The sequence below is a fragment of the Engraulis encrasicolus genome, chromosome 5 (assembly GCF_034702125.1).
Source record: "Engraulis encrasicolus isolate BLACKSEA-1 chromosome 5, IST_EnEncr_1.0, whole genome shotgun sequence".
Lineage (NCBI taxonomy): Eukaryota > Metazoa > Chordata > Actinopteri > Clupeiformes > Engraulidae > Engraulis > Engraulis encrasicolus.
The window spans coordinates 9,779,789-9,802,074 of record NC_085861.1 but is presented as its reverse complement, the minus strand read 5'-3'; the positions used below and the strand labels follow the sequence as shown (position 1 = coordinate 9,802,074).

Genomic DNA, 22,286 nt, shown 5'->3' with positions numbered 1-22,286 from the left:
ATTGGGTTTATGTGATAGTAAAGAATAACGGCCGACGAGGTCCGATAGCAAGGGAAATGAACGAGGCGGAAGCGTTTCTGCCAAGTCCATTTTTCCCTTGATATCGGGACACCTCGAATGCCGTTATTCCGCTTATCACCTTAAATAATAACGTTTGGTCTAAGACTTCATGAGAAAGTAGGCCTAGGTTAACCACTGCGCTCCGTTTATGGGTAGGCATAGCCTACCACTTCCTATCTAAGCAACTGTTGCATTGCAGACAGGTCGTCAGATTTTTGGTCATAGCCTACAGAAAAACAGGAGAACAAAACAATACATCTTTTTTTTCGTTTGCCAATAGGCTCCGCGTATCATCCGATCATTCAAGTATTCCGTTCAATCTGGCAATGGCAAAAATATTCTTTATTTTATTTTGCTGTTTTTCTGTAGGCCTATGACCAAAAACCTGGGCATTGGTGTTTGTTCTTTCTTTTTTTCAACCCAAAACAGAGCAACTAATAAACAGGGAAACATACACTGAATAATAACTCTAGTTTATTTAGGCCTACTATAATTGATTTTCCCCACATAGCCTTCCCATGGTCAGGGTAGGCTATCACAAGACGTCTTTGGCGATATAATTTCATTCTATAGGCCTATCTCGCAAAAGCGCAATTCAAAAGTCATTTTGTCATTTGCAATCGGAGTGTTGAATGGGGAAATGTCCAAAAGTTGTTGTGCCACCAGGGACTCGAAATTGGGCGAAATTTGGGTTGTGCGTATCGTGCACGTCCATGGTGTCACTTGAGGCAAATGGCGGGTAGGCTGGGTTGACAGACAGAATATGTAACTCACTCACTCCTCGCTGGGTAGCGGAAAGAGCGAGGGGCCGTCTGGGAGACACTTCAGGTTCATGTCCACTACAGATTCCCGTCACTTAGGCCTATAGAAATACAATGATCTAGTGAATGAATGACGTTAGAGCGTATAGACCTACTGAACCAGAGCCACAGTGCCATCAACTCCAGGTGAGGGTGGAGGAACTGGTCGCGTGCTGGCGTCGGAAGATCCCTCCGTGCCATATGCCAGGGCTCTGCGTAAAGGAGTTGAGCTATTCCACGGGCCACCCACGGGCGCCCAAGCCATAGGGGATCTACTAGTAGGACAGAGGTGCTCTGCTGCCCTCACTCGGTGGAGTATAGGAGCATCAGGAGACTGACCGGGGGCAATGCTTAAAAGCGCGTTTGGCCACTTGTGCACTAGGCCTATCTGTCTGCTTGCGCGAGTAATAGAAAAACAACGGGAATTGGGACCAATAATCGTACACTAGAGTTATTGCTTCATTTTGGTTTCCCCGTTCATCACTTGTTCTGTTTTGAGTTGGGAAAAAGAAAATACACCAATCCCTCATTTTTTGAGTCAAATATCGAGTCCTTTTCTTGTTTTTTCGTAGGCTAGAATACATGGAATACTTGAATGATCGGATGATACACGGACCCTCCTGGCCTGCTACATAGGTCTAGTTTAAAATGAAAGCCCTACACTAACTGAAAAGGAACGGGTAGGCCCAATTTAAAGGTGCACTGTGTAGGGTGTGGCCAGAGTAGGTATTGCAACTAAGCTGTTCACTGAAATTAACCTGTCTACTGTCAAATTTGATCTTTTCATGAATATTTACTAAATAATGAAGTAATATTTAGGCAATGCAAGGCAAGGCAAGTTTATTTGTATAGCGCATTTCATACACAGGTGCAACTCAATGTGCTTCACAAGATTAACAAATGCAAAAAAGACAGGAAACATGGAAGAAAGAAGGAATTAAATTAGAGTCAAAGTAACAATAATAAAATAAAATAAAATAATAAACATAAAAAAATAAAAAATAAGAATTTACAACGATCAAAGTAAAATTAGTTTTTCCAGCAAAAAATGTCAAAATGGGAATTCAAAATGGCGGACCATGGAGAAGATCCCCCTTTTCATGTATGAAAAGTGCAATTTTCTCAGTCATAATGAATACTTAGAGTTTTGATGGTGGTGGTAAGTATTCATGAAAAAGGTAACATTTGTGAATGGGCAGCATGAATTCTGGAAATAAACAACAAAAAATCTTTCACAGAGCGCCTTCGACTGCCAAAGGTATATCCCCTAAACGCGACGCTTCTAGTCCCCCATCATTCCTACCACTCCCATCCACCTTCTTATAAACTTATATGTTAAATACAAAATATAAAAGAAATATATTTAAAATACATAGATAAATGACGTGCATTAAAACCAAACAATTGTGAAAATGACACAAAAAATATGGGGCAAATGGTAACACTGTTTTAATGATTCACTATTACAGTGGATCTACCACATTAGGTACAGTGTAATAACTAGTGTAACAATAGTTAATATGTAATACCAGTGTACACACCATGTACCAATTTTGTACTTACATCATGTATTTTTGTGTAAGTGGTATTACATGGTATTGCATATTGTTACACTGGTATTACACTAGTATTACATGGTATTAAATATTGTTACACTAGTTATTACACTCCACCTAATGTTGTAGAGCCACTGAAGTGCTGAACTATTAAAATAAGGTGTTACCAGGCAAATCAATCCACCCAGTCGGAAGTTATGGGCCAAACGAAAATTCCACCATTTTGAAAGTCTTGGCCTCCAAAATCAGTTCATGAATCTACCCTAGAACATTAACACACCGAATCTGAGACAAATCCCTCCAACTGGTCAGAAAATATGGGCCAAACAAAAGTTCAGCCATCTTGAATTCAGCCATCTTGAAAGTGCTGGACTCCAACATCTAATCAATCAGTTAATGGACCTATAGAGCATTAACACACCAAATCTGGGACAAATCCATCCTCCCGGTCAGTAGTTATGGGCCAAACAAAAATCATCTTGAAAGTGTGAAAGTGTTGACCTCCAAACTCGAAACAGTTCATAAACTTGCCCTAGAGCATTCACACACCAAATCTGGGACAAATCCAACCATCTGTTCAAAAGTTATCACATTAACACGAAAGACCTAAAGCAGCGGATGCGGACGCGGCAGCGGCGGCAAACGCAAAACCATTTGAGCTCTGCGTTTCGGGGATATAACAATTACTTATATTGTAATACATGTTTTCTCTTTCACAGCATTGCTCCAGGAAGACTGTCATCATGGGAGTCAGAGGACTAATGACTTATGTTGAGGGAAACCATGAATTTCTCAAAGACTGCAATTTTGAGCGTAGTAAGTTAATCATTGATGGAGACAATCTGTGCTTTACTCTTTATAGAGATTTTGACATCAAACATGGCGGGGATTACTATGCATTAGAGATTCAGATCGAGAAGTTTTTTCATGCTTTGAGAAGCTGCAACATAGAGCCTTATGTAATACTCGATGGGGGAAGCGACCACACAGACAAAAAACTGGAGACCCTGAAGCAACGAGCTCAAGATAGGATAAAAGATGGCAGGGACATATCTTTGGGCGCCAGACCGAGTGGCAGCATTAAGCCAATACTCCTGAGGAGCGTTTTCAACGAGGTCCTCACTCGTCTGCAGGTGCCATTTATGCAGTGCATGGAAGAGGCCGACTGGGAAACCGCTGCTCTGGCCAATGAGTGGAACTGCCCCGTCCTGTCTCATGACAGCGACTTCTTCATCTTTCCTCTGAAAGCTGGCTTTTTACCATTCTCACACTTTCAGTGGCAGAGAGGTGCCAGCCAGAAGTCCATCCCAGCCAAAAAATTCCTCATCTCAAACTTCTGTAAACCTTTCAGCAACATGAAGGTAGAGCTCGTGCCTGTTCTCGCCGCCATAGCAGGAAACGACTATATTGACCCAGATATGATGAGAGTGTCATTCAGGTGGGAGGGGTTCTCTCGCAATGCGCGAGCCCGTGGTGCCCGCATAGATGGTATCCTCAGGTGGTTGTCTAGGTTCCAAAGTCCAACGGATGCCATCAACGCTCTGCTCAACTCGCTTCAAGATCAGCGGGCCATAGATACAGTTGAGGCGGCTCTTGACCTATGCCTGAGAGAATACCAGCTGTCAAAGAGCAACATTGCCCAGTTCTTCCAGAGCGGTCTTGCACCCAGCAAGCTGCCGCAGGAGCTGGAGATTATCCCCACCTGGATGCGGGTGCCAATGTCAGATGGGCGGTTGAGTGACATGTTTATTGATGCTTTGGTTCTGCAGAGAGTTCGATTAACCTCTCAGATTGAGAACTTTGACCTGCCCAGCAGCCACGGGATCTCCAGGCCTATTCGGCAGGTGATGTACGGCCTCCTATTGGCTGGACAGAAGCAGAGAGCTGACAGGAGGCCTCCAGTGGCCCGGTTGACACCTGGAGATTGCTATGTGGAAGAGTACGACAGGGAGGGCTTGACCCTGACAAGTGTCTGGGTGAAGGCTGCTTGTCCTGTTAGCGGAAAGAATCTACGCTTGGAGACCCTGGACCAGGTACATATATACAACATCATGCTGTGCTATTTTATTAGGTACTTCCTAGTTCCAAACAAAAGTAACATTCAGTTACAAATATATCTCCTTATATTTCCTCCAGGCACCAAAGGAGACACGACTGCAAGTGCTGCGTGATGCGCTTGGCATGACCAAACCCATTCCGAACTCCATCGCCGCCAAGTTCCACCTAGCAGTGTACATAACGTGCTATTGGCTGAGCAGGGCTGATCCCCAGCCGCGCATGGAGCACCTGTGGGCTCTACTGCTGGGCTTTGTGTTCGGAGAGCTGTCTGGCAGAGACAAGGGCAAGGAAGGTAGGCCTACCTCTAAATCTAGATTTATGCTTCTCTGTCTCTGCGTCCGTCCGTCTTGTGTCTGTGTGAGTCCACGCCCCCTGCGCAGAGGCTCTGCGCCCGTCATCGAACGCCTCGAAAAAAATCCTAACTCTCCGTCGGACGGACGCAGAGGACACAGACAAAAAAGCGCTATGATTGGTCGTCTTGCTACTTCCTAGTTCTTGCGGCAGCGCAATGCCGGTGGTTTGCGAGAGCAACGCTGATTCTGTTTAAAAACTATATTAATGCCCTGTGTGTAAATGTGTGGAAATACATGAAGCTACAAGCGAAGTAACAAACAATGCAGTTGAACACTCGTGGCACAATGCCTCCTGTTTTACTACCGTAGTCTGTTCCTCCACCGAATGTAAACACACATCGGCAGAGTCAACTGTTTAGATGCTTGCATTTTCTGCATGTGAAAACAGACTGGGTATGTCAAATGATGATACCAGTGCATTGCCTTTGCAGTTTGTGTGAAAATACTTAGCTAACTGGGCTAGAAAGCAACATTGCTTAATAATGGCCGCAGTGTTTGCAATGTAGTGAAGGTAATCGCGCTATTTCAAATGTGCTTTGCGACGAGACCTCGCGCGCAGATGCATGAATGCACAGTTGGTTCGTGGCCACTCCCAAGCGACTTTTGACGCGCACAGTTGCTGAAGTCTAATCTGACCTTAACAGTGGCTTGTCACAAAAAAGAGACGTTGAACATTTAAATGCATGTTTTGTTAAAAACAAAACTTCGGGAGAAGCCTATAAAAACTCGACATTACCACCTCCATTCTATTCTCCACTCAACCGTCATTTGTCGAAATTCAGGACAAAAAGATAGGCATGCCTATTTATCCACCTGAAACTCATTCTCCGCTCAGCCATCATTCGGTGTAATTTCAGCGCACTTAATTAACTACGCAGCATTTATTATCTGCTCACCTGTCTCCAGTCAGAAATGAGCTTTCTCGCTCACACCCACCATCTCCCTGTTCACCTCCCTTCCATCGCAGTTCGGTCGATTCATCGATTCATCAGGTGTCCTACCCTAGCTTCCTCTGACCATCATAGGCCGCGGGTGTCTGCTCAGAGCTCGAACATATCTGTGGGCCGCAGACACTGCCCAAGATCTCAGGCCAAAACTAGCCTGTGCAGCTACAAACCCCAACTCCATAGAAGTTGGGACACAAGGTAAATTCTGAATAATAACAAAATACTGCCATTTTCAAAACGTCTGATTCTTACATTAGATGTAGAACGGCACAAAGAAAGCATATCAGCCATCAAAACTGGCCAAAATTATTGTTTTCGGGGATATTCATGAATATGTAAAAACAACACATCTCAAAAGAGTTGGGACGGAGACCATCAAAGGCAGCAAATGTCGAGGAAGACTGAAAACAAAACAAAATACATAATTACATTAACCGGTGAGATGATTTTATATAAAAAACAATGTTATTTCCTATATTGGACATGATTACACCAGATTAAATGGTGGGTGTATTCCTCGTCATGTTTTGCAATGTTTTCCTTTCTGTAGTGCTTACAGTGTGACAGGTCTTGACCAAAAGCCTGCCATTTTATCACCTGCTGGTCCTTATGATGGAGTTAAACTGTTAAAACATAGTAGAGAATGCAATTTGTCCTTACTATGTGGCAGTAATTGAATATCTCCCTTCAAAATATAATGCATGACTGTCTTTTCATGCTGTTTAAAACCCATTTATATCATTCAGCACTGTATTCCACTCTGCAGATGAGTGAGAACAACTTAACCAATGCACTACTGCACCCCCATGCCATCATGGAGGCTGACCTTTGAAGTTAGCACTAACACAAGTTGGATGGTCCATTTTCACTGTAGCACAGGATGTGCAAGACTATTATTTTCCAAAAGAATTGACTTCTGCAACTTCTGCTGACTTCTGTAAGCAAAGGACATTTATTTCATCTATTTCAAGTGAGCTCGGGTGCATAGGAGAATGTTTAAACCCCTCTATCATTTGCACACACACATGAAGCGTTCTTAATATGTTGTCTTTTCACTATCCTCCATCTAATGAATGGATAGAATGTTTTGAAAATGATAGCATTTTTATTTTATTCACAGTTTACCAAACATCCCAACTTCACCGGAGTTGGGGTTTGTATTTAATTTGACATACGAGCAGGGCCGCCGGTAAGCAGAGTAAGCAGAGCGCTTAGGGCAGTAGTGTAGTCTACGTAGAACGCGGGTATACGGAGTATACCCACTTCAAAATTTCAGGGATTTCAGTATACCCACTTAAAATTGATTGATCCATTATTTAGAATGGCACAAATATTTACAGTATACCCACTTCAAAAAATGCTCAAATATACAGTATACCCACCACAAAAAAGTAGACTACACCACTGGCTTAGGGCATCAACCACTTTGCCCCCAAAAATTGGGGCCTCCTAAATTGAGATTGACTAAAAATGTATTATTATTATTATTTAATTGTGAGGGGGGCCTCCTGACCAGTTGTGCTTAGGTCCTCCAAAACCTTAGCAGTGGCCCTGCCTGCGAGATCATCTTAAATGTGTACACTGCAGTTGGTCCACAACATAGCCCATTAACCCATTGATGCCTAAAGCACCTGCAAAAATCTCTGCTGAATGCCTAAGCCCTTTATGGGAAAAGTTGCCCTCAGCCTCTAAAAACCTCAATATCTCAGCCTCGTAAAACATGAAATGAGTTGCATTTAAACACTAAGACCCGATCATCTTGCATTAGAAAGTGTTCATTCAGCTCTAACATATCAACATATCAACGCAACATCCAGCATCAATGGGTTAATAGTAACATGACTTCAACACAAAATGTGGTGTGTGGCACGGAAATATTAGTGAGCCCAGGCCAGTGTAGCATCACACACTCCTATACAACAGAATACTGTATGTGCAGGCTGTGATGTGCATTTGAGTTTCATGTCCTAACCCAATATGCATCTTTTCTCAGCAGGCCTAGATCAGCTCAACACCCTGCGGACCTCCTGTACGGCAGGACGTCCTGACCCAGAGGCGGCGCACGCGTACAGCCAATGGCAAAGCTGCCTCTACATCACTTATAAACTGAACCGCCTGCTGTGCTTGGCCCTGCCTGAACCAGAGAAGGCTCGGTATGTTGACATCGCTCCTCTGTATAGCTCTTTAGCCTACCCCCTCCGCAGAGCATCAAAGTAAGATAATTGTGTCCTGAACGAAGGTCTAAATCAAGCAGGAAATCAGGGTACTTCTGTAGTCTTCACCTTTTTTCCTTGCCGCTCATCAGTTTAGGGGCCCTCAAACTTAGCCTGGCGACGCCATCCTATGTACTCCACCCAAAGATTTTGGCTCCACACACATAGTCTGGCGAACACTGTTTAACACTTCAGGGTGTTCTAAGGTCTTGTTCAAAGTCAAGATAAAGACTTTCAGTAGTCACAAGGGTATCATGATATAATACTCTAATGCACAAAAGAGAGAAAAACACTTGCAATGCAGCACATGATGAAAGGATTCAAGGAACTTACATTAGTTGTTTACCAACGTCACCATTGTAAATCATGCTTTAATATAACACATGCATCTTGAAACGTGATTAGGAATTGCATTTTAAAATCCCATTGGTCTGCCGGGCTCCCCTCTCCACCCTCACAGGCTGTACAGCGGTCCGCTGGTGCACCAGGCTGCTCTGAAGCTGAGGAGGGGCATGACTCCCGAGTCGCTCCTCAGCGCCGGTCCAGTTCCTCTGCAGCTCTTCCGAGACCTGCAGGACGCCGTGTTGGACTGCCTGGAGCCCGATGTCCGAGACAGGCTGCAGAAAGCCTCACGACAAAACAGCCAGAGGGGCCGGACGTCTGACGGCAGCGTAGATGATCTGGCTTCGCGCTTTCAACACTTTGATGTGTATGAGTGAGCTGGGCTTGAGGAAACTGACTGCAACAGGCCTTATTGTTGTAAGCCTTTTTTATTTTGTGGAAGTAAATAACCCTGTGCAATTTGAAAGCATTGCCGTGGGAAGTAGGGGTACTGCAGCGCCTGCAGCACCCCCTGTAGCAAGAGGGTTTTTTTTAATGTTACTTAATGTTTCTGTTAGTATTGAAATATTTTGATTATTTTATCATACTGAGATGCCCCAGCACCCCCTGTTAAAAAAGTACTTCCCATGGCCACGTTTTAAAGTGCAAAAAAAATGAATTTAACTCAATGACACTTTTATCTTAATGAACTTGTTTTTTTTTTTTTAACAGATTTTCCACATCTGTATCCACATCACATTCCACTCTACTATAGGCCTACTCGTCTTGCCTAATGACTGCTTTTGCATGGCCCTTTACTAAAATGACATTTTACCATAGTCTGTATATGCTCATCACGAAATTTCTTTGTGGATTGTGTTTGGTCTTTCACGAAGAGAATCAGACATTTATTTAACTGTGCATTATATACTGCAGGGCTATTCAAATGGCGGCCCTGGGGTTCCGTATAATTCTGTATCAAGCTAAAACGGGACACGGGACGTTAAAATGCAGGAAATTACATCTAAGAAATGCAAAACTTTCTGGGGGAGGACCCCCAGACCCCCACCTCAATGAAGTGTCGCATATTTTGTTTCATTGACAGTCGGCAACCATAATGCATACGTAAATTTCGGCCCCTTTACTTAGAGGAATTTGAAAAACTGGCCCTCGTTGACATTTAATTCAATAGCCCTATTATACTGTATTGTAGACTGGTGATTCAACCTTTAAGTGGAATAAGGTGTTTTCATAACTTCGTGTGGGTCTATCCTTCAAGATAGACAAGAAATGCATTAATTACCACAGCATTTTTATATTGAATTATATTGTATGGGTCCAACTGTGATTGTGTGTAGTAGGGAAATAGTACAGGTAACTGAGATTAGCTCAAGATGTCTGTGGTTAAGGAGATCCCACAGTTAGAACCCTTCTGCAGGCGAAGGCTAACCACCCTTTGCTGCCCCACTCAGGCAAAGCGTAGGCCCTATAGGTTAAGGTGCGAAACGCTGGTGAACCTGATATTAGGCACCTGCTGACGATGCAGAAGAGTTCTCAACATCCTATCACTGACTATGCGGACACTGTGTACATTAACACAACAGAATCACATCTTACATTTCTTAATGTTGTCTATAATGCAGATTTGTCTTGAGGTGTCCATTCTTGACACATCACTGTAAATGAATGAAAGGAAATGAATGTTTTATCACCATGGGCCAGACGACGGTTTCACTGGTTTTAGTTCATTTATAAATGTCTCTTTTTCAATTATCCCCTTTATTTAAATCACTACTTAATCCCTCATAGTTCATCGTATGCCTTAAGACATGATTTTCCGTGCCAAGAATATCAAAAGAGATTGGACGGCGTGCTTTTAAGTTTAATACCCCTTCTGATTGGAACAGCCTAGCCTGTTCTTTAAAGTCCATATCATCTTTTCCTTCTTTTAAAGGGACACTGTGTGAGATTTTTAGTTGTTTATTTGCAGAATTCATGCTGCCCATTCACTAATGTTACCTTTTTCATAAATACCTACCACCAGCATCAAATTCTAAGTATTCATTATGACTGGAAAAATTGCACTTTTCATACATGAAAAGGGGGATCTTCTCCATGGTCCGCCATTTTGAATTTCCAAAAATAGCCATTTTTAGCTGCAAAAATGACTGTACTTGCGACCATACTAGAAAATATTTGTTTAATACTTAGTAAACTTTCATGTAAAGATCAAAGTTGGCAATAGGCAGCCCAATTTCAATAAGCAGCATAGTTGCAGCCCCTTTTTTGACCATTTCCTGCACAGTGCCCCTTTAAAGTATCCCTTTTGAACTACTTTCAATCATGTGACCAATGTAGATGTTTTCAGCAGTGTGATTTATGATGTATGATTTTCACCTTTTTCTTCATATTCTCCATAGTGTTATTCATTTTCCCCATGTCTATGTGTATATGGATGGAGATACTTATACAAATGTATGGACTAACATGTCTCTGCACATACGGTTAAGTTGGTTTATATTCTGGTTCTACGCATACACATGTATGAACATATTGACATGTAACCTATGTTTGTTTGTTTCTTCTTGTTCTGTCCTGCAATATGTATAATTTGTTTTTCATCCATGGAATTAAATAGTACATCTCTTTTTGGCAAGACATAGGAAATGTGTGGTTGGTGCTAGTGAGGAATAGGTTCAGCGTGTGGATATATGTACTGTATATGTTATGTCTGTATTTTGAGGACCATCTCGAAAACGAGATGCTCATTTCAAGAGGCTATCCTTTAATAAAGAATTTGGATTTGAATATGGCTTTTGCAGACCATCCTCGTCAAGGACCAACAGCATAGAATCTTGTAACTCTCCAGCAACACACTTCTAGTAGCCCAAGCAGTTCTTGCTTGTTGAAAAAGCATCGCTGATATTTATCTCACTGTAAATGCCAGCCACATCCATGAGCCTATCCAGGTTTCGCTTTTGTGCCAAGCCACAAGGCGCTATGTATTTGTTTTACTCTTTACTGTGTTTGCATGTGTTAAATACAGGGACTTACAACACCCGTTCCCTTCTGTTTTTGGATGATTTTGTATTTGGATCCAACTTAGGGTTTGTGGCCTTGGTGTTGGCAAAGAATGTAATGTAAAAAGGTTTTATCATTTGAGGGTTTATTAAAAAAAATGAATATACAAGTTTATTTTCAATTAGCCACACAGAGAACTATTTTCACATGTGCAAAACACAATGAAAAATAAATAAAAGATTTTTAAAAAAAATCTCGAACATCATTCCTTATTGGTTGTTGTTGGCTTAAGGCAGTAAGGCCTAACTCAAATTGACTGAGGGCCAGAATGAAAATCTGGAGCAAAGTCATGGGCCTAAAATTGTGCGTGCATGCAGGGCCGCTGACAGCTTTGGCTGGGCCCGGGACAAAGTCATCTGAATGGGCTCCCCCACCCAATACATACAATGTAATGAGAAACCAATTCTGTGCCCCCCTTCCCTCTGGGCCCGGGACAGCTGACTCCTTTGTCCCCCCTGTCGACTTCCCTGCGTGCATGCACTTAATGCTCATAGTAACATTTCACACACACTCTTTTTCATCATATACAGTAGTGTCGCATATGAGTGTGAGCTGTTTCATTGGCCTGGGCCCACTCATAGTCCCTTTCATGTTGAAGTCTTGATATGTTATACGTTACTGGTGTATGTGAGCCAACCATACTTAACATTCGAAATGATCTTGCGGGCCGAATAAAATGGCTCTGCGGGCCAGATTTGGCCCCCGGGCCTGAGTTTGACATCCCTGGCTTAAGGGGACAAGAGTGCAGAGCTGAATTTAACCAGTTCACCTTGACATTGTAGGCTACTAGATTCTCAAGGACGGCATCAAAACTGTGCATGAACACACATATAATTATTTACTTAACAAAAAACAGCTAGAATTCATATTTTTTTGTTTTGCACATAATTCTATAGCCTATGTGCTCATGCACATTTTTGATGCCATCCTTGAGAATATAGTACAATGTAATATAAAAGGAGAATGCATTGAATGAGAAGGTGTGCCCAAACTTTTGGCCTACACTGTATACAGAAAAACGTCTGGACATGACAAAGGAGGCTTTCCAAAAGATTGGCACCCATGATTGGCACCCATGAATGGCAGCAATGCAGCACCACACCGTCCTCTCAATGCATGTCCAGGTTGGCCTATCTGGATAAGCTTGCCATACTGGTGGTAGGAGGGCAGAGAAGCTGCTGTTTACTAATGACAGACATGGCGTGTAAACAACTGGTGTATTTCCATATTTATGCAAATGTTGACATTTCAAGTCAAGTGTAGCCTACTGTTGCCCCTTTATGCACGCCGTACCTCCAGTGGCACGCTGTAATAGCCATTGAATAGTTAAGTACCATAGTGTTACAAAGAATGACATAACACAGGGCCTTTTTAATGCACTACAACTTGGTCATTGCCATTCTGGTGGTAACAGCAAATTTATAACACTGTGTTATTGACAATATTCTCTCTCGCGCACATCCACACTCACACACACACGCACGCACGCACACACACACACACGCACGCACACACGCACGCACACACACACACACAACTAACCGACATTTTCATATGGTGCGACACCAACACACATAACATGTTTCTTTAGGTGAAAGTTTAGGCTTAAGTCAACATTTGAGATTTCAGTCACACTATGTGTAACATTGTATGTAATAACAATGTAATAGGGTAGGCATATGTCAAATGGTGTGAGATGTTGCACCATTTGACATGGCAAACGTTCCATTCTAACATTATAGGCCTTCTGATGGAAACCTGGTTGTGGTCTTGCAGCCCAGCGTAAAGCTTGAGCCAAGCAAGCTTCCCTTCTAAGTAAATCGCAGTTTGAAAGTTTTCATTTCCCATACTCGTGTTAACTATTGCTTTGTTTACAATTGCTTACTATTGATTCGGTTTCCACTTCTCCAAATATAAACATGCAAAACAGGCACCAGCAGGAGTTTTCGAGAAGAGGACTGCGCATGTAGTCTACAGGCGCACAGCAACAGACAAGGGCAGCTTGCTCCGCGATCTCCTGACTATTCTCTTCTTTCAATTTCCATGTATATGCGAGTGCTTTTCCCAGGTAGGTCTATTTCTTTGACCTCCATGTAATTTTGCTTTAGACTATAGGACCAGTATTTCCACATTTTGTATAAAATGTTGAAATAAATTAATATTAAAATGTTACTAGAGTAAATCAAATAGGTTGAGAAAAAGCTAACTCTTCAGACCTTGCTGAGTGTCTTTTTTCTTCAATATTACCTAAATGTTTTAAAAATGTGTTCTTCCAAGTTTGTTTGATAGCCTACTCTGAGATGACTGGAATTGAAATTCATACTGTTTTATGTTTTTAAGTCAGGGAATTCAAAAAGGCCCGTAGTTGCAGAATGGCCCATAAATATTGAAAAACACCAAGTCAACATATTTAAACATTGATTTTATGCATTGAAAAACTAATTTAGTTGACATTTGGTCTTTCTCCTATAAATCTCTTTGGGTTGGTTTGGACCCGAACACCACAAATGTCACTATTGATGATATTTTTTAATATTATAGAAAAACTAATAAAAGAAATTTGGGGGTTGTTGTACTCTCATATCAGATGTAATACATGGACAACATAATCACTAATTGTATCACTTTAGGAGGTATTAATAGTGAATGTATGCAGGTTTTGATAGTTTTGGTCATCAAAAACGATTTGCATAATGTAAAATAAAGTAGTATTTCCATGGATATGAATACATACCAAGTTAGCTATGAGATGAAAAACAACATTTGATGAGAACTACTGTTTTTAGGTATTTTATGGCTGAGTTTTGTTATCACGGGTCAAAAATGACCCGAACACCACAGGTGTATGCAGCTTATGAACACAACAAAAGGGTTAATGCTTTTTTTATGATCGATTGCTTGAGCGCTCCATTGGAGTCAATGTAGGCTAAAGGTGGAGGGGCTGCAGTCTTGAATACCCAAATGCTCCGTTCAGCACCAAATGTCAAAATTGTGATGAGAACATCTCTACTTCACCCCAGAAGTCACACAAACAAGGCTTAATGTCTAAAATAGCGAACCACCACTTTAAGTCTACAACACAAACAAAAATAACATAAAAATTACACCACTTCTCTTCCATTAACGAATGCAATCCTGCCGACTACGCAAAATGTAGTATCATGGACCTTAAGATGTTTATTATCCAAGATGATAAATAGGCCTATCAGTTTTGATCAAATACCGACTACGCCATACTCTCATACTCCCATAGAGAGAATGTGCCCTAAAATATACCACCAAGGCGACACAGGTTCGCACATTACGCAGGACAGAGACGTGAATGTCATAAATACAAGTTATTTTAGTTTCCATTTACAAGATATTCCAAGCGACAATGTTAAAACAAAGCATTTGACTCAATGATGCGCCCTTGTCCATATGCGGTCACATGTGGTGCGTAACAGTCATGCACTTCAATGAAAATAAAATGGACACTAATAAATCAGTAAACAACAAACCATGCACTATAAGCACTGCAAGCACAAATTAAAGGCAAGCATGCCATGGAAGTACGTCAAACACTGCACACAAAGAAAGCAAACCATGCAAATAAAAATCCACAAACAAAAGAAAATAAAGGTTCTAGAAGTCACATGCAGATTGCACGAACATGCGCGCTTGATGCGGGACACAGTGTATGCAGCTTCTTGCCCCACTCATCCATTCAACATAAACGGCCACTGTAAAGCAGTCACGATGGCCACCGGTCGCAATTCACACTGACTGACGCCTTCGATGCACCAATGGGAATGGATTGCGCACCGACAGAGCTTGCGCACCAAGAGAACCCGTCTGTACAGGTAAACAAGGCAGCAGCCTTAATGGCGCAGGTGCACGGTTGGCTCTGATCTCCACTTCACCTAGGGTGAACACATGCGGCCAAAATTACTAGTTGAACTCGCACCATTAACTGCTACCAGACAAACTATACAGGCATGTACTTACGGAAGAGCAGAGAATGTCGAACGCAACTATCAGTTGGCGCTGTCATCTGTAGATATCTGACCACTCACGCACAGCTGTCAGATGACCATCAACTGCAGGCTACGACAAGAGAACGCACATATAATGTCTGCAAAACTTAATTACAAATGCACAACCGATGCGGTAACTCACCTAGTCCAAACGCACAACGGCCTCAGTAGCCACAGGCCAACATTCGCGCCCCACGCCACCAAACAAACCCCGGGCACCGCGGAAGGAGAGCAGGTTGCAAAGGCACCCATACAGCTTCTATATAGAGATTGAGTGCCGCCTCCACCAATCCGCGCCCCTCCACGAAAACTGCCAGAATTCGTTTGCCAGAATAATTGAATAGTTGAATGATCAGGTCATGTACAGTATGCCTGCTAGTTTAAAGCACTCACTGAAAAGGAACGGGTATCATTTAAAATGTACTTATACAGTAATATATATTTCCTCTTTCACAGCATTGTTCTAGGAAGACTGTCATCATGGGAGTCAAAAAACTAATGACTTATGTTGAGGAAAACCATGAATTTCTCAAAGACTGCAATTTTAAGTGTAGTGAGTTAGTTATTGATGGAGACAATCTGTGCTACAGTCTTTATACAGACCAAGATTTTGATATCAGGCATGGCGGGGATTACTATGCATTTGAGATTCAGATCGAGAAGTTTTTTCATGCTTTGAGAAGCTGCAACATAGAGTCTTACGTAGTACTCGATGGAGGAAGCGACCACACAGACAAAAAACTGGAAACGCTGAAGCGACGAGCTCGAGATAGGATAAAAAATGGCAGGGACATATCTTTGGGCGCCAGACCGAGTGGTGGCTTTCATCCAATACCCCTGAAGAGTGTTTTCTTTGAGATCCTCACTCGTCTGCAGGTGCCATTGGTGCAATGCATGGAAGAGGCCGAATGGGAGATAGCTGCTCTGGCCAATGAGTGGAACTGCCCCGTTCTATCTGGTGACAGCGACTTCTTCATCTTTCCTCTGACAGATGGGTTTTTACCATTCAAACACTTTCAGTGGCAAGAAGGTGCCAGACAGAAGTCCATCCCAGCCAAAACATTCCTCATGTCAAACTTCTGCAAACATTTCAGCAACATGAAGGTAGAGCTCGTGCCTGTTCTCGCCGCCATAGCAGGAAACGACTATATTAACCCAGATGATGAGAGTGTCATTCAGGTGGGAGGTGTTCTCTCGCAATGCGCGAGCCCGTGGTGCCCGCATAGACGGTATCCTCAGGTGGTTGTCTAGGTTCCAAAGTCCACAGGATGCCACCAAAGCTCTGCTTAAGGGTCTTCAAGATCAGCAGGCCACAGATAAAGTTGAGGCGGCAGTTGAGCTATGCCTGAGAGAATACCAGCTGACAAACAATAACATTGTCCAGTTCTTCCAGAGCGGTCTTGCACCCAGTAAGCTGCTGCAGGAGCTGGAGATTCTCCCCACCTGGATGAGGAAGCCAATGTCAGATGGGCGGTTGAGTGACATGTTTATTGATGCTCTGGTTCTGCAGAGAGTTCGATTAGGCCCTCAGATTGAGAACTTTGACCTGCCCAGCAGCCACGAGATCGCCAAGCCTATTCGGCAGGTGATGTACGGCCTCCTATTGGCTGGACAGAAGCAGAGAGCTGACAGGAGGCCTCCAGTGGCCCGTGTGACACCTGGAGATTGCTATGTTGAAGAGTACGACAGGGAGGGCTTGACCCTGACAAGTGTCTGGGTGAAGGCTGCTTGTCCTGTAAGCGGAAAGAATCTACACTTGGAGACCCTGAACCAGGTACCTAGGCCTAATATACAACATTTTGCCTATGCTGTGCTATTTTATTAGGTGCTATCTATAGTTAAAAAAAGCAACATTCAGTTGCAAAAATATTTCTATATTTCCTCCAGGCACTAAAGGAGACATGACTGCAAGTGCTGCGTGATGCGCTTGGCATGACCAAACCCATTCCGAACTCCATTGCCGGCAAGTTCCACCTGGCGGTGTACGTGACGTGCTATTGGCTGAACAGGGCCGATCCCCAACCGTGCATGGAGCACCTGTGGGCTCTACTGCTGGGCTTTGTGTTCGGAGAGCTGTCTGGCAGACACAAGGGCAAGGAAGGTAGGCCTGTAACCTCTTACAGTGACTTGTAACAAAAAGAAACGTTGAAACTTTAAATGCACGTTTTGTTCAAAACGAAAGTTCAGGAGAAGCTTAATGAAATTTGTCATGCCCTAATTATCATTTGCATTCTATTCTCCGCTCAATCGTCATTTGTCGGAATTCAGGCCGAAAAGATAGGCACGCCTATTCACCCACCTGAAGCTCATTCTCCGCTCAGCCATCATTCGGTGTAATTTCAGCGCACTGAAATTTGGAACGCCCCTTAATTAACTGTCTCCAGTCAGAAATTTGCTTTCTCGGTTGCACCCACCACCTCTCCGTTCACCTCCTATTTGTCGCTGTTTGGTCGATTCATCAGGTGACCTACCCTAGCTTCCTCTCCAGTTCACCTTACTCCTTTGTTCTCTGACCATCACCCGGGGGGATGTCCGCTCAGAGGTCGCACATATCTGTGGGCTGCAGACACTGCCCGAGATCTCAGTGGCGTCCATACTACCACGTGGTAGCACCACGGCCAGCGATCTTGCCATATGCCGCCTAATCGAAGTAGCTCAGCTTGTTGGGTCCACCGCGTGGACAGCTGCTCTCCTGAGAGAGCTGCACGATCACGGGAAGTCCGTTCTCCAGCGATAACAAAGCTATTTAATTTGACCTGTGAGCAGAGCCGCCGGTAGGCATAAGGAGAGTAAGCAGAGCGCTTAGGGCATCAACCACTTTGCCCCTCAAAATTGCCGCCTCCTAAATTGAGATTGACTGACAAAATGTATTATTATTATTATTTAATTATGAGGGGGACCACCTGACCAGTTATGCTTAGGTCCTCCAAAACCTTAGCAGCGCCCCTGGCTGCGAGATCATCTTAAATGTGTATTTCAGCAGCAGTTGGTCCACATACCCCGTTAATAGTAACATGACTGCAACACAAAATGTGGTGTGTAGCGCGGGAATATTAGTGAGCCCAGGCCAGTGTACTAGCATCACACACTCCTATACAACAGAATATGTGCAGGCTATGATGATGTGCATTTGAGTTTGATGTCTGTTAGGTATGGGAATATATGGGTCTACTTTATTTCATTGCGCATTGATAGTGATTGTTTTAATAGTAATATGCACATGCGCATTAGTCTGTATGGAGTTTTCACAAGTTCACTAAAGGAGCCACGGCTCGTTAAATGGCAACTCTTGTGTCCGTGCTTTATTGTAGCACATAAGGTTGAATGTGTGTGTGTAACTTACAACCGAGTAATAACTGCATACACAACAATGTCCTACTATCCTAATATGCCTCTCATCTCAGCAGGCCTAGATCAGCTCAACACCTTGCGGACGTCCTATAGGGATGGAGGTCCTGACCTGGAGATGGCACACACGTACAGCCAATGGCAAGCCTGCCTCTACGCCACTTACATACTCAACCGCCTGCTGTGCTTGGCCCTACCTGAACCAGAGAAGGCTCGGTATGTGGACAACTGCACATCCATCTTCTGTGTATACTCTTAATCGCTCTGCAGACCATCAAAGTAAGATCATTGTGTCTTGTTCTATTGTTATTTTGGGTGAAGAGCAAAGTCCAGAAAAAGACTTGACAAAGACTCGTGAAAGGAGATAATAAAACGATGAAAGGAGAAATCTTCAAAAACCTTACATTACTTGTTTACCAATTTCACCATTGTAAATCATGTTTTATTGTAACTCATGTGTCTTGAAACGTGGTTAGGAACTACATTGTCATACCATGGCTACTAGTGTAATTAAAACCAATTCATCATCTTGAGGGACAATACAGTATGCTGAAAAGTCTACTTATAAATCATATAGGTCTACCTCATGAAATGGTAGGGCTATCCAGGCCTACTACAGCAGACCATAAATAATTTTCCCACCGTGTTAAATATGCCTTGCCTCGAACAAGTTACTATGTGTTACGTTTTATATATAACCTTGCTTATAAAATATGACAGTTACAATTTATTTTGAGTCTATTATGTCATTACATTATATTGAATATATTATTTGACTAAAATCATTCAATAATGATCAGCATCAGCAATATTAACCTTGGTCTGCCGTGCTCCCCTCTCCCCACAGGCTGTACTGCGGTCCGCTGGTGCACCAGGCTGCTCTGAGACTGAGGAGCGGCATGACTCCCGAGTCGCTCCTCAGCGCCGGTCCAGTTCCCCTACAGCTCTTCCGAGACCTGCAGGACGCCGTGTTGGACTGTCTGGAGCCCGATGTCCGAGACAGGCTGCAGAAAGCCTCACGACAAAACAACCCGCGGGACAGAAGGAGGACAAAGTCTCACAGCAGCATAGATGACCTGGCTTCACACTTTCAACACTTTGAAGTGGACGAGGAGGAGGAGGAGGAAGATGACAGAGGAAGGGGGCGCTGGAGTAAGACTGATGATGAGGACGGTCAGCTTTATGGAGCTGCCTGCCAAATCCGCACCCGACACAAGAAGAAGTGATCTGGGCCTGAGGAAAAGGATATAATTGTTGTAGGCCTACATTACTTTTAAAAACACTTTCTTTTATTCTTTTTAAAAATTCAGTTGGAGTAAATAGTCCTGTGCAATTTCAAAGAGCACTTAATAATGTTTAATTCAATGAAACGTTTATCTTATAGTGAACTTGTTTGCTACAGTTTTATCCACATCTGTTCCATTTTTTGGTAACACTTTACTTGACGCCGGTGTCATTTGCATGTCATAATAGTGTCATGACACAGTCATAGATAAGTCATAAACATTATGTCCATGTCATAAACATAACCGAATGTCACTTAAGGCCAACAGTCATAAAATGTTTATGAAATGGACATAATGTTTATGACACGAGCATAACTGTCATGACACAATTATGACACTGTAATGACATGCATACGACACCGGCGTCAAGTAAAGTGCTACCCATTTTTTTTACACAACGGTGGCTCTGGCTCATGGAGCCTTTGACACATACAGTAGATCGCCATTGACATAGTTCCACTATACTGTAGGTCCAGGAAGTATGCGTAGAACACAGAAAGTGCGGTAAAGGTAAATGTACATGTAATTAATTTCTACTTCATCTTTGCTTGTTATGTATGGTAGTGCTTCTGTGTTAGTCTCTAGCGGACAGAAAGCCTCTGTTGGAGAAGTAGGCCCAAAAAGGTCGCTTGTGCCTTGCTGACATGAAAGACAAACAGTCCAGACACGCTCCTAATACAGGAGCAGATGGTCAAGAATGACAAGGGTAGGCGCCTCACTTAAGCGCGTGTATTCTAAGCACACATGCCAAGTGAGGCACAGACAGACACACACACACAGAAGCAGTTGTATAAGCATTAAAGAAAAACCTATAGGGATAGATAAAAGACAGAACCTGTACTGAAAAGATATGCCCAGGTAATGCATGGCACTATCCAAGGTCCTGAAGTCTGTACGCGGTCTGTAGTAATGTAGTGATGTAGTAACACAGAAGTGACCTAGGAAGATGCTCAAGTGGGAACATAGGTATACACACACCACACACACACACACTACACACACATACCATGTCCACACACATACAAGTTTTTAACTACGCTACATTAATATGAAATCATGTACTGACATATGTATATCTTGATGTCTTGCCTAGGTGTAAGATGGAATGCATGTACTGATGATGGAAATGCACACGTGTGTCACAGACATGGAAACTTCCATCCATTGTTAAATGTTAACCCGAGTCCATTAACGTGTTCTAATGTGTTTACTTATGACCAGAAAGTGCACTTTGTGAGCGGATGCGCTATAGATGTACCCACGGAACCGAGAGAAAGGAGATAAGCATATAGTATATAAAGGGGCTGATTCAGGCCCAAGTTGGGTTCAGTTTGGGAAAGTCCTCTGGGACGACCCTACTGTTCTCTGGGCAGCGCGGCTCTCTGTGTTCCGGTGGTCTCCTGCAGCGCATTCGCATCAGTGTACTGTACTGAGTGTATTACTTTTCAAGTGTACATCTCTTTGTGCAATCTGAGCGAATAAAGTCTTCATCAACAACGAGTAGAACAGTTTGGGCAGCACTTCTTTCTGATCTGGTCCACCTCAATCTGACTGTGCCTGGGGGGTGACTTCTCCCAAGAAGAAATCCACGACAGGAGAAATGCAATTCAATGAAATATCGTTTTTCTTCAACGCCATGATGGTTCCTTTAGCTCTGAATCTCTATGAAGAATGAATGGTGTTTCGCAGGGGGGGCAATCGGCATTCCGACATACCGCCATTCCGACAGTATTTGATTGTCATTCCGAGCCATTTCGAGTCATTTGAACATTGTTGAAAGTACTTAAAGGCCGCCTCTCAACGTAATTTCATTAATATTGCTGTGTTCCCCATTGTTATTGAATGTGTTGCGCGTTGGTCCTGTTTTAAAAAACGTTCTAGTTGCTTTGTTTCAAACCGTTTTTGCAAGCTAGCAAGGTGGCTGGTGGAGAAACGAAAGGGTGTTCCGGGTTTCTCGTGGAAATGCGTCTCTGATTGGCTCACTCCTCTTGCTCTCGTGGAAATGCGTGTCTGATTGGCTCAGTCCTCCTGTCCTCGGAGAGCTTGTAATGGGAAACAGAGTCGCCACTTCCCCGGGTGGTACTGCACTATAGGGGCGCCAACGGAGACATGCAGGCTCCATTCAGGGCTGTGCTCTTTCGACAGCGACCCCTTGGCTAGCTGCAGGCACAGAGCAACCAGAGTGGGCATGCTGTATGTATGAGGCTTTGTGCTTTGTGTGTATCTGAGAGTAGCAACCAGCTGATA

The 22,286-nt window shown here is 43.2% G+C and overlaps 2 protein-coding genes across 5 annotated transcripts in view; both read left to right on the top strand.

Moving 5' to 3' along the window:
- Positions 1-11,582, top strand: part of LOC134448934 (protein asteroid homolog 1-like) — an 11,856-nt gene extending 274 nt beyond the window's left edge. The window contains exons 2-6 of one of the 2 annotated variants that reach the window (XM_063198641.1): positions 3,136-4,449; positions 4,553-4,766; positions 7,768-7,927; positions 8,448-8,746; positions 9,041-11,582. In XM_063198641.1, coding sequence (XP_063054711.1) covers positions 3,160-4,449; positions 4,553-4,766; positions 7,768-7,927; positions 8,448-8,706 — 1,923 coding nt within the window. In that variant the 5' untranslated portion in view covers positions 3,136-3,159 and the 3' untranslated portion in view covers positions 8,707-8,746; positions 9,041-11,582. The other variant, XM_063198642.1, reaches the window with a different exon arrangement.
- A 5,509-nt stretch (positions 11,583-17,091) lies between these two features.
- Positions 17,092-20,295, top strand: LOC134448298 (protein asteroid homolog 1-like). Of its 3 annotated transcripts, XM_063197983.1 has the most exons (4): positions 17,092-17,179; positions 17,293-17,506; positions 18,810-18,969; positions 19,601-20,295. In XM_063197983.1, exons 2-4 carry the CDS (start codon positions 17,338-17,340, stop codon positions 19,977-19,979), a joined length of 708 nt encoding a protein of 235 aa, XP_063054053.1. In that variant the 5' UTR covers positions 17,092-17,179; positions 17,293-17,337; the 3' UTR covers positions 19,980-20,295. The 3 variants fall into 3 exon arrangements, with proteins under 3 accessions (XP_063054053.1, XP_063054054.1, XP_063054052.1); XM_063197984.1 differs by lacking the exon at positions 17,092-17,179 and having other exon boundaries at positions 17,267-17,506; XM_063197982.1 differs by lacking the exons at positions 17,092-17,179; positions 17,293-17,506 and having other exon boundaries at positions 18,587-18,969.
- The last annotated feature ends 1,991 nt before the right edge of the window (positions 20,296-22,286 follow it).

Excerpts from the sequence above, each read along its gene's own strand:
- LOC134448298 (XM_063197982.1), top strand. The coding sequence starts at position 18,620 with ATGCACATGCGCATTAGTCTGTATGGAGTTTTCACAAGTTCACTAAAG. Across the intron at positions 18,970-19,600 it reads CCTGAACCAGAGAAGGCTCG|GCTGTACTGCGGTCCGCTGG; the intron begins GTATGTGGACAA and ends CTCTCCCCACAG.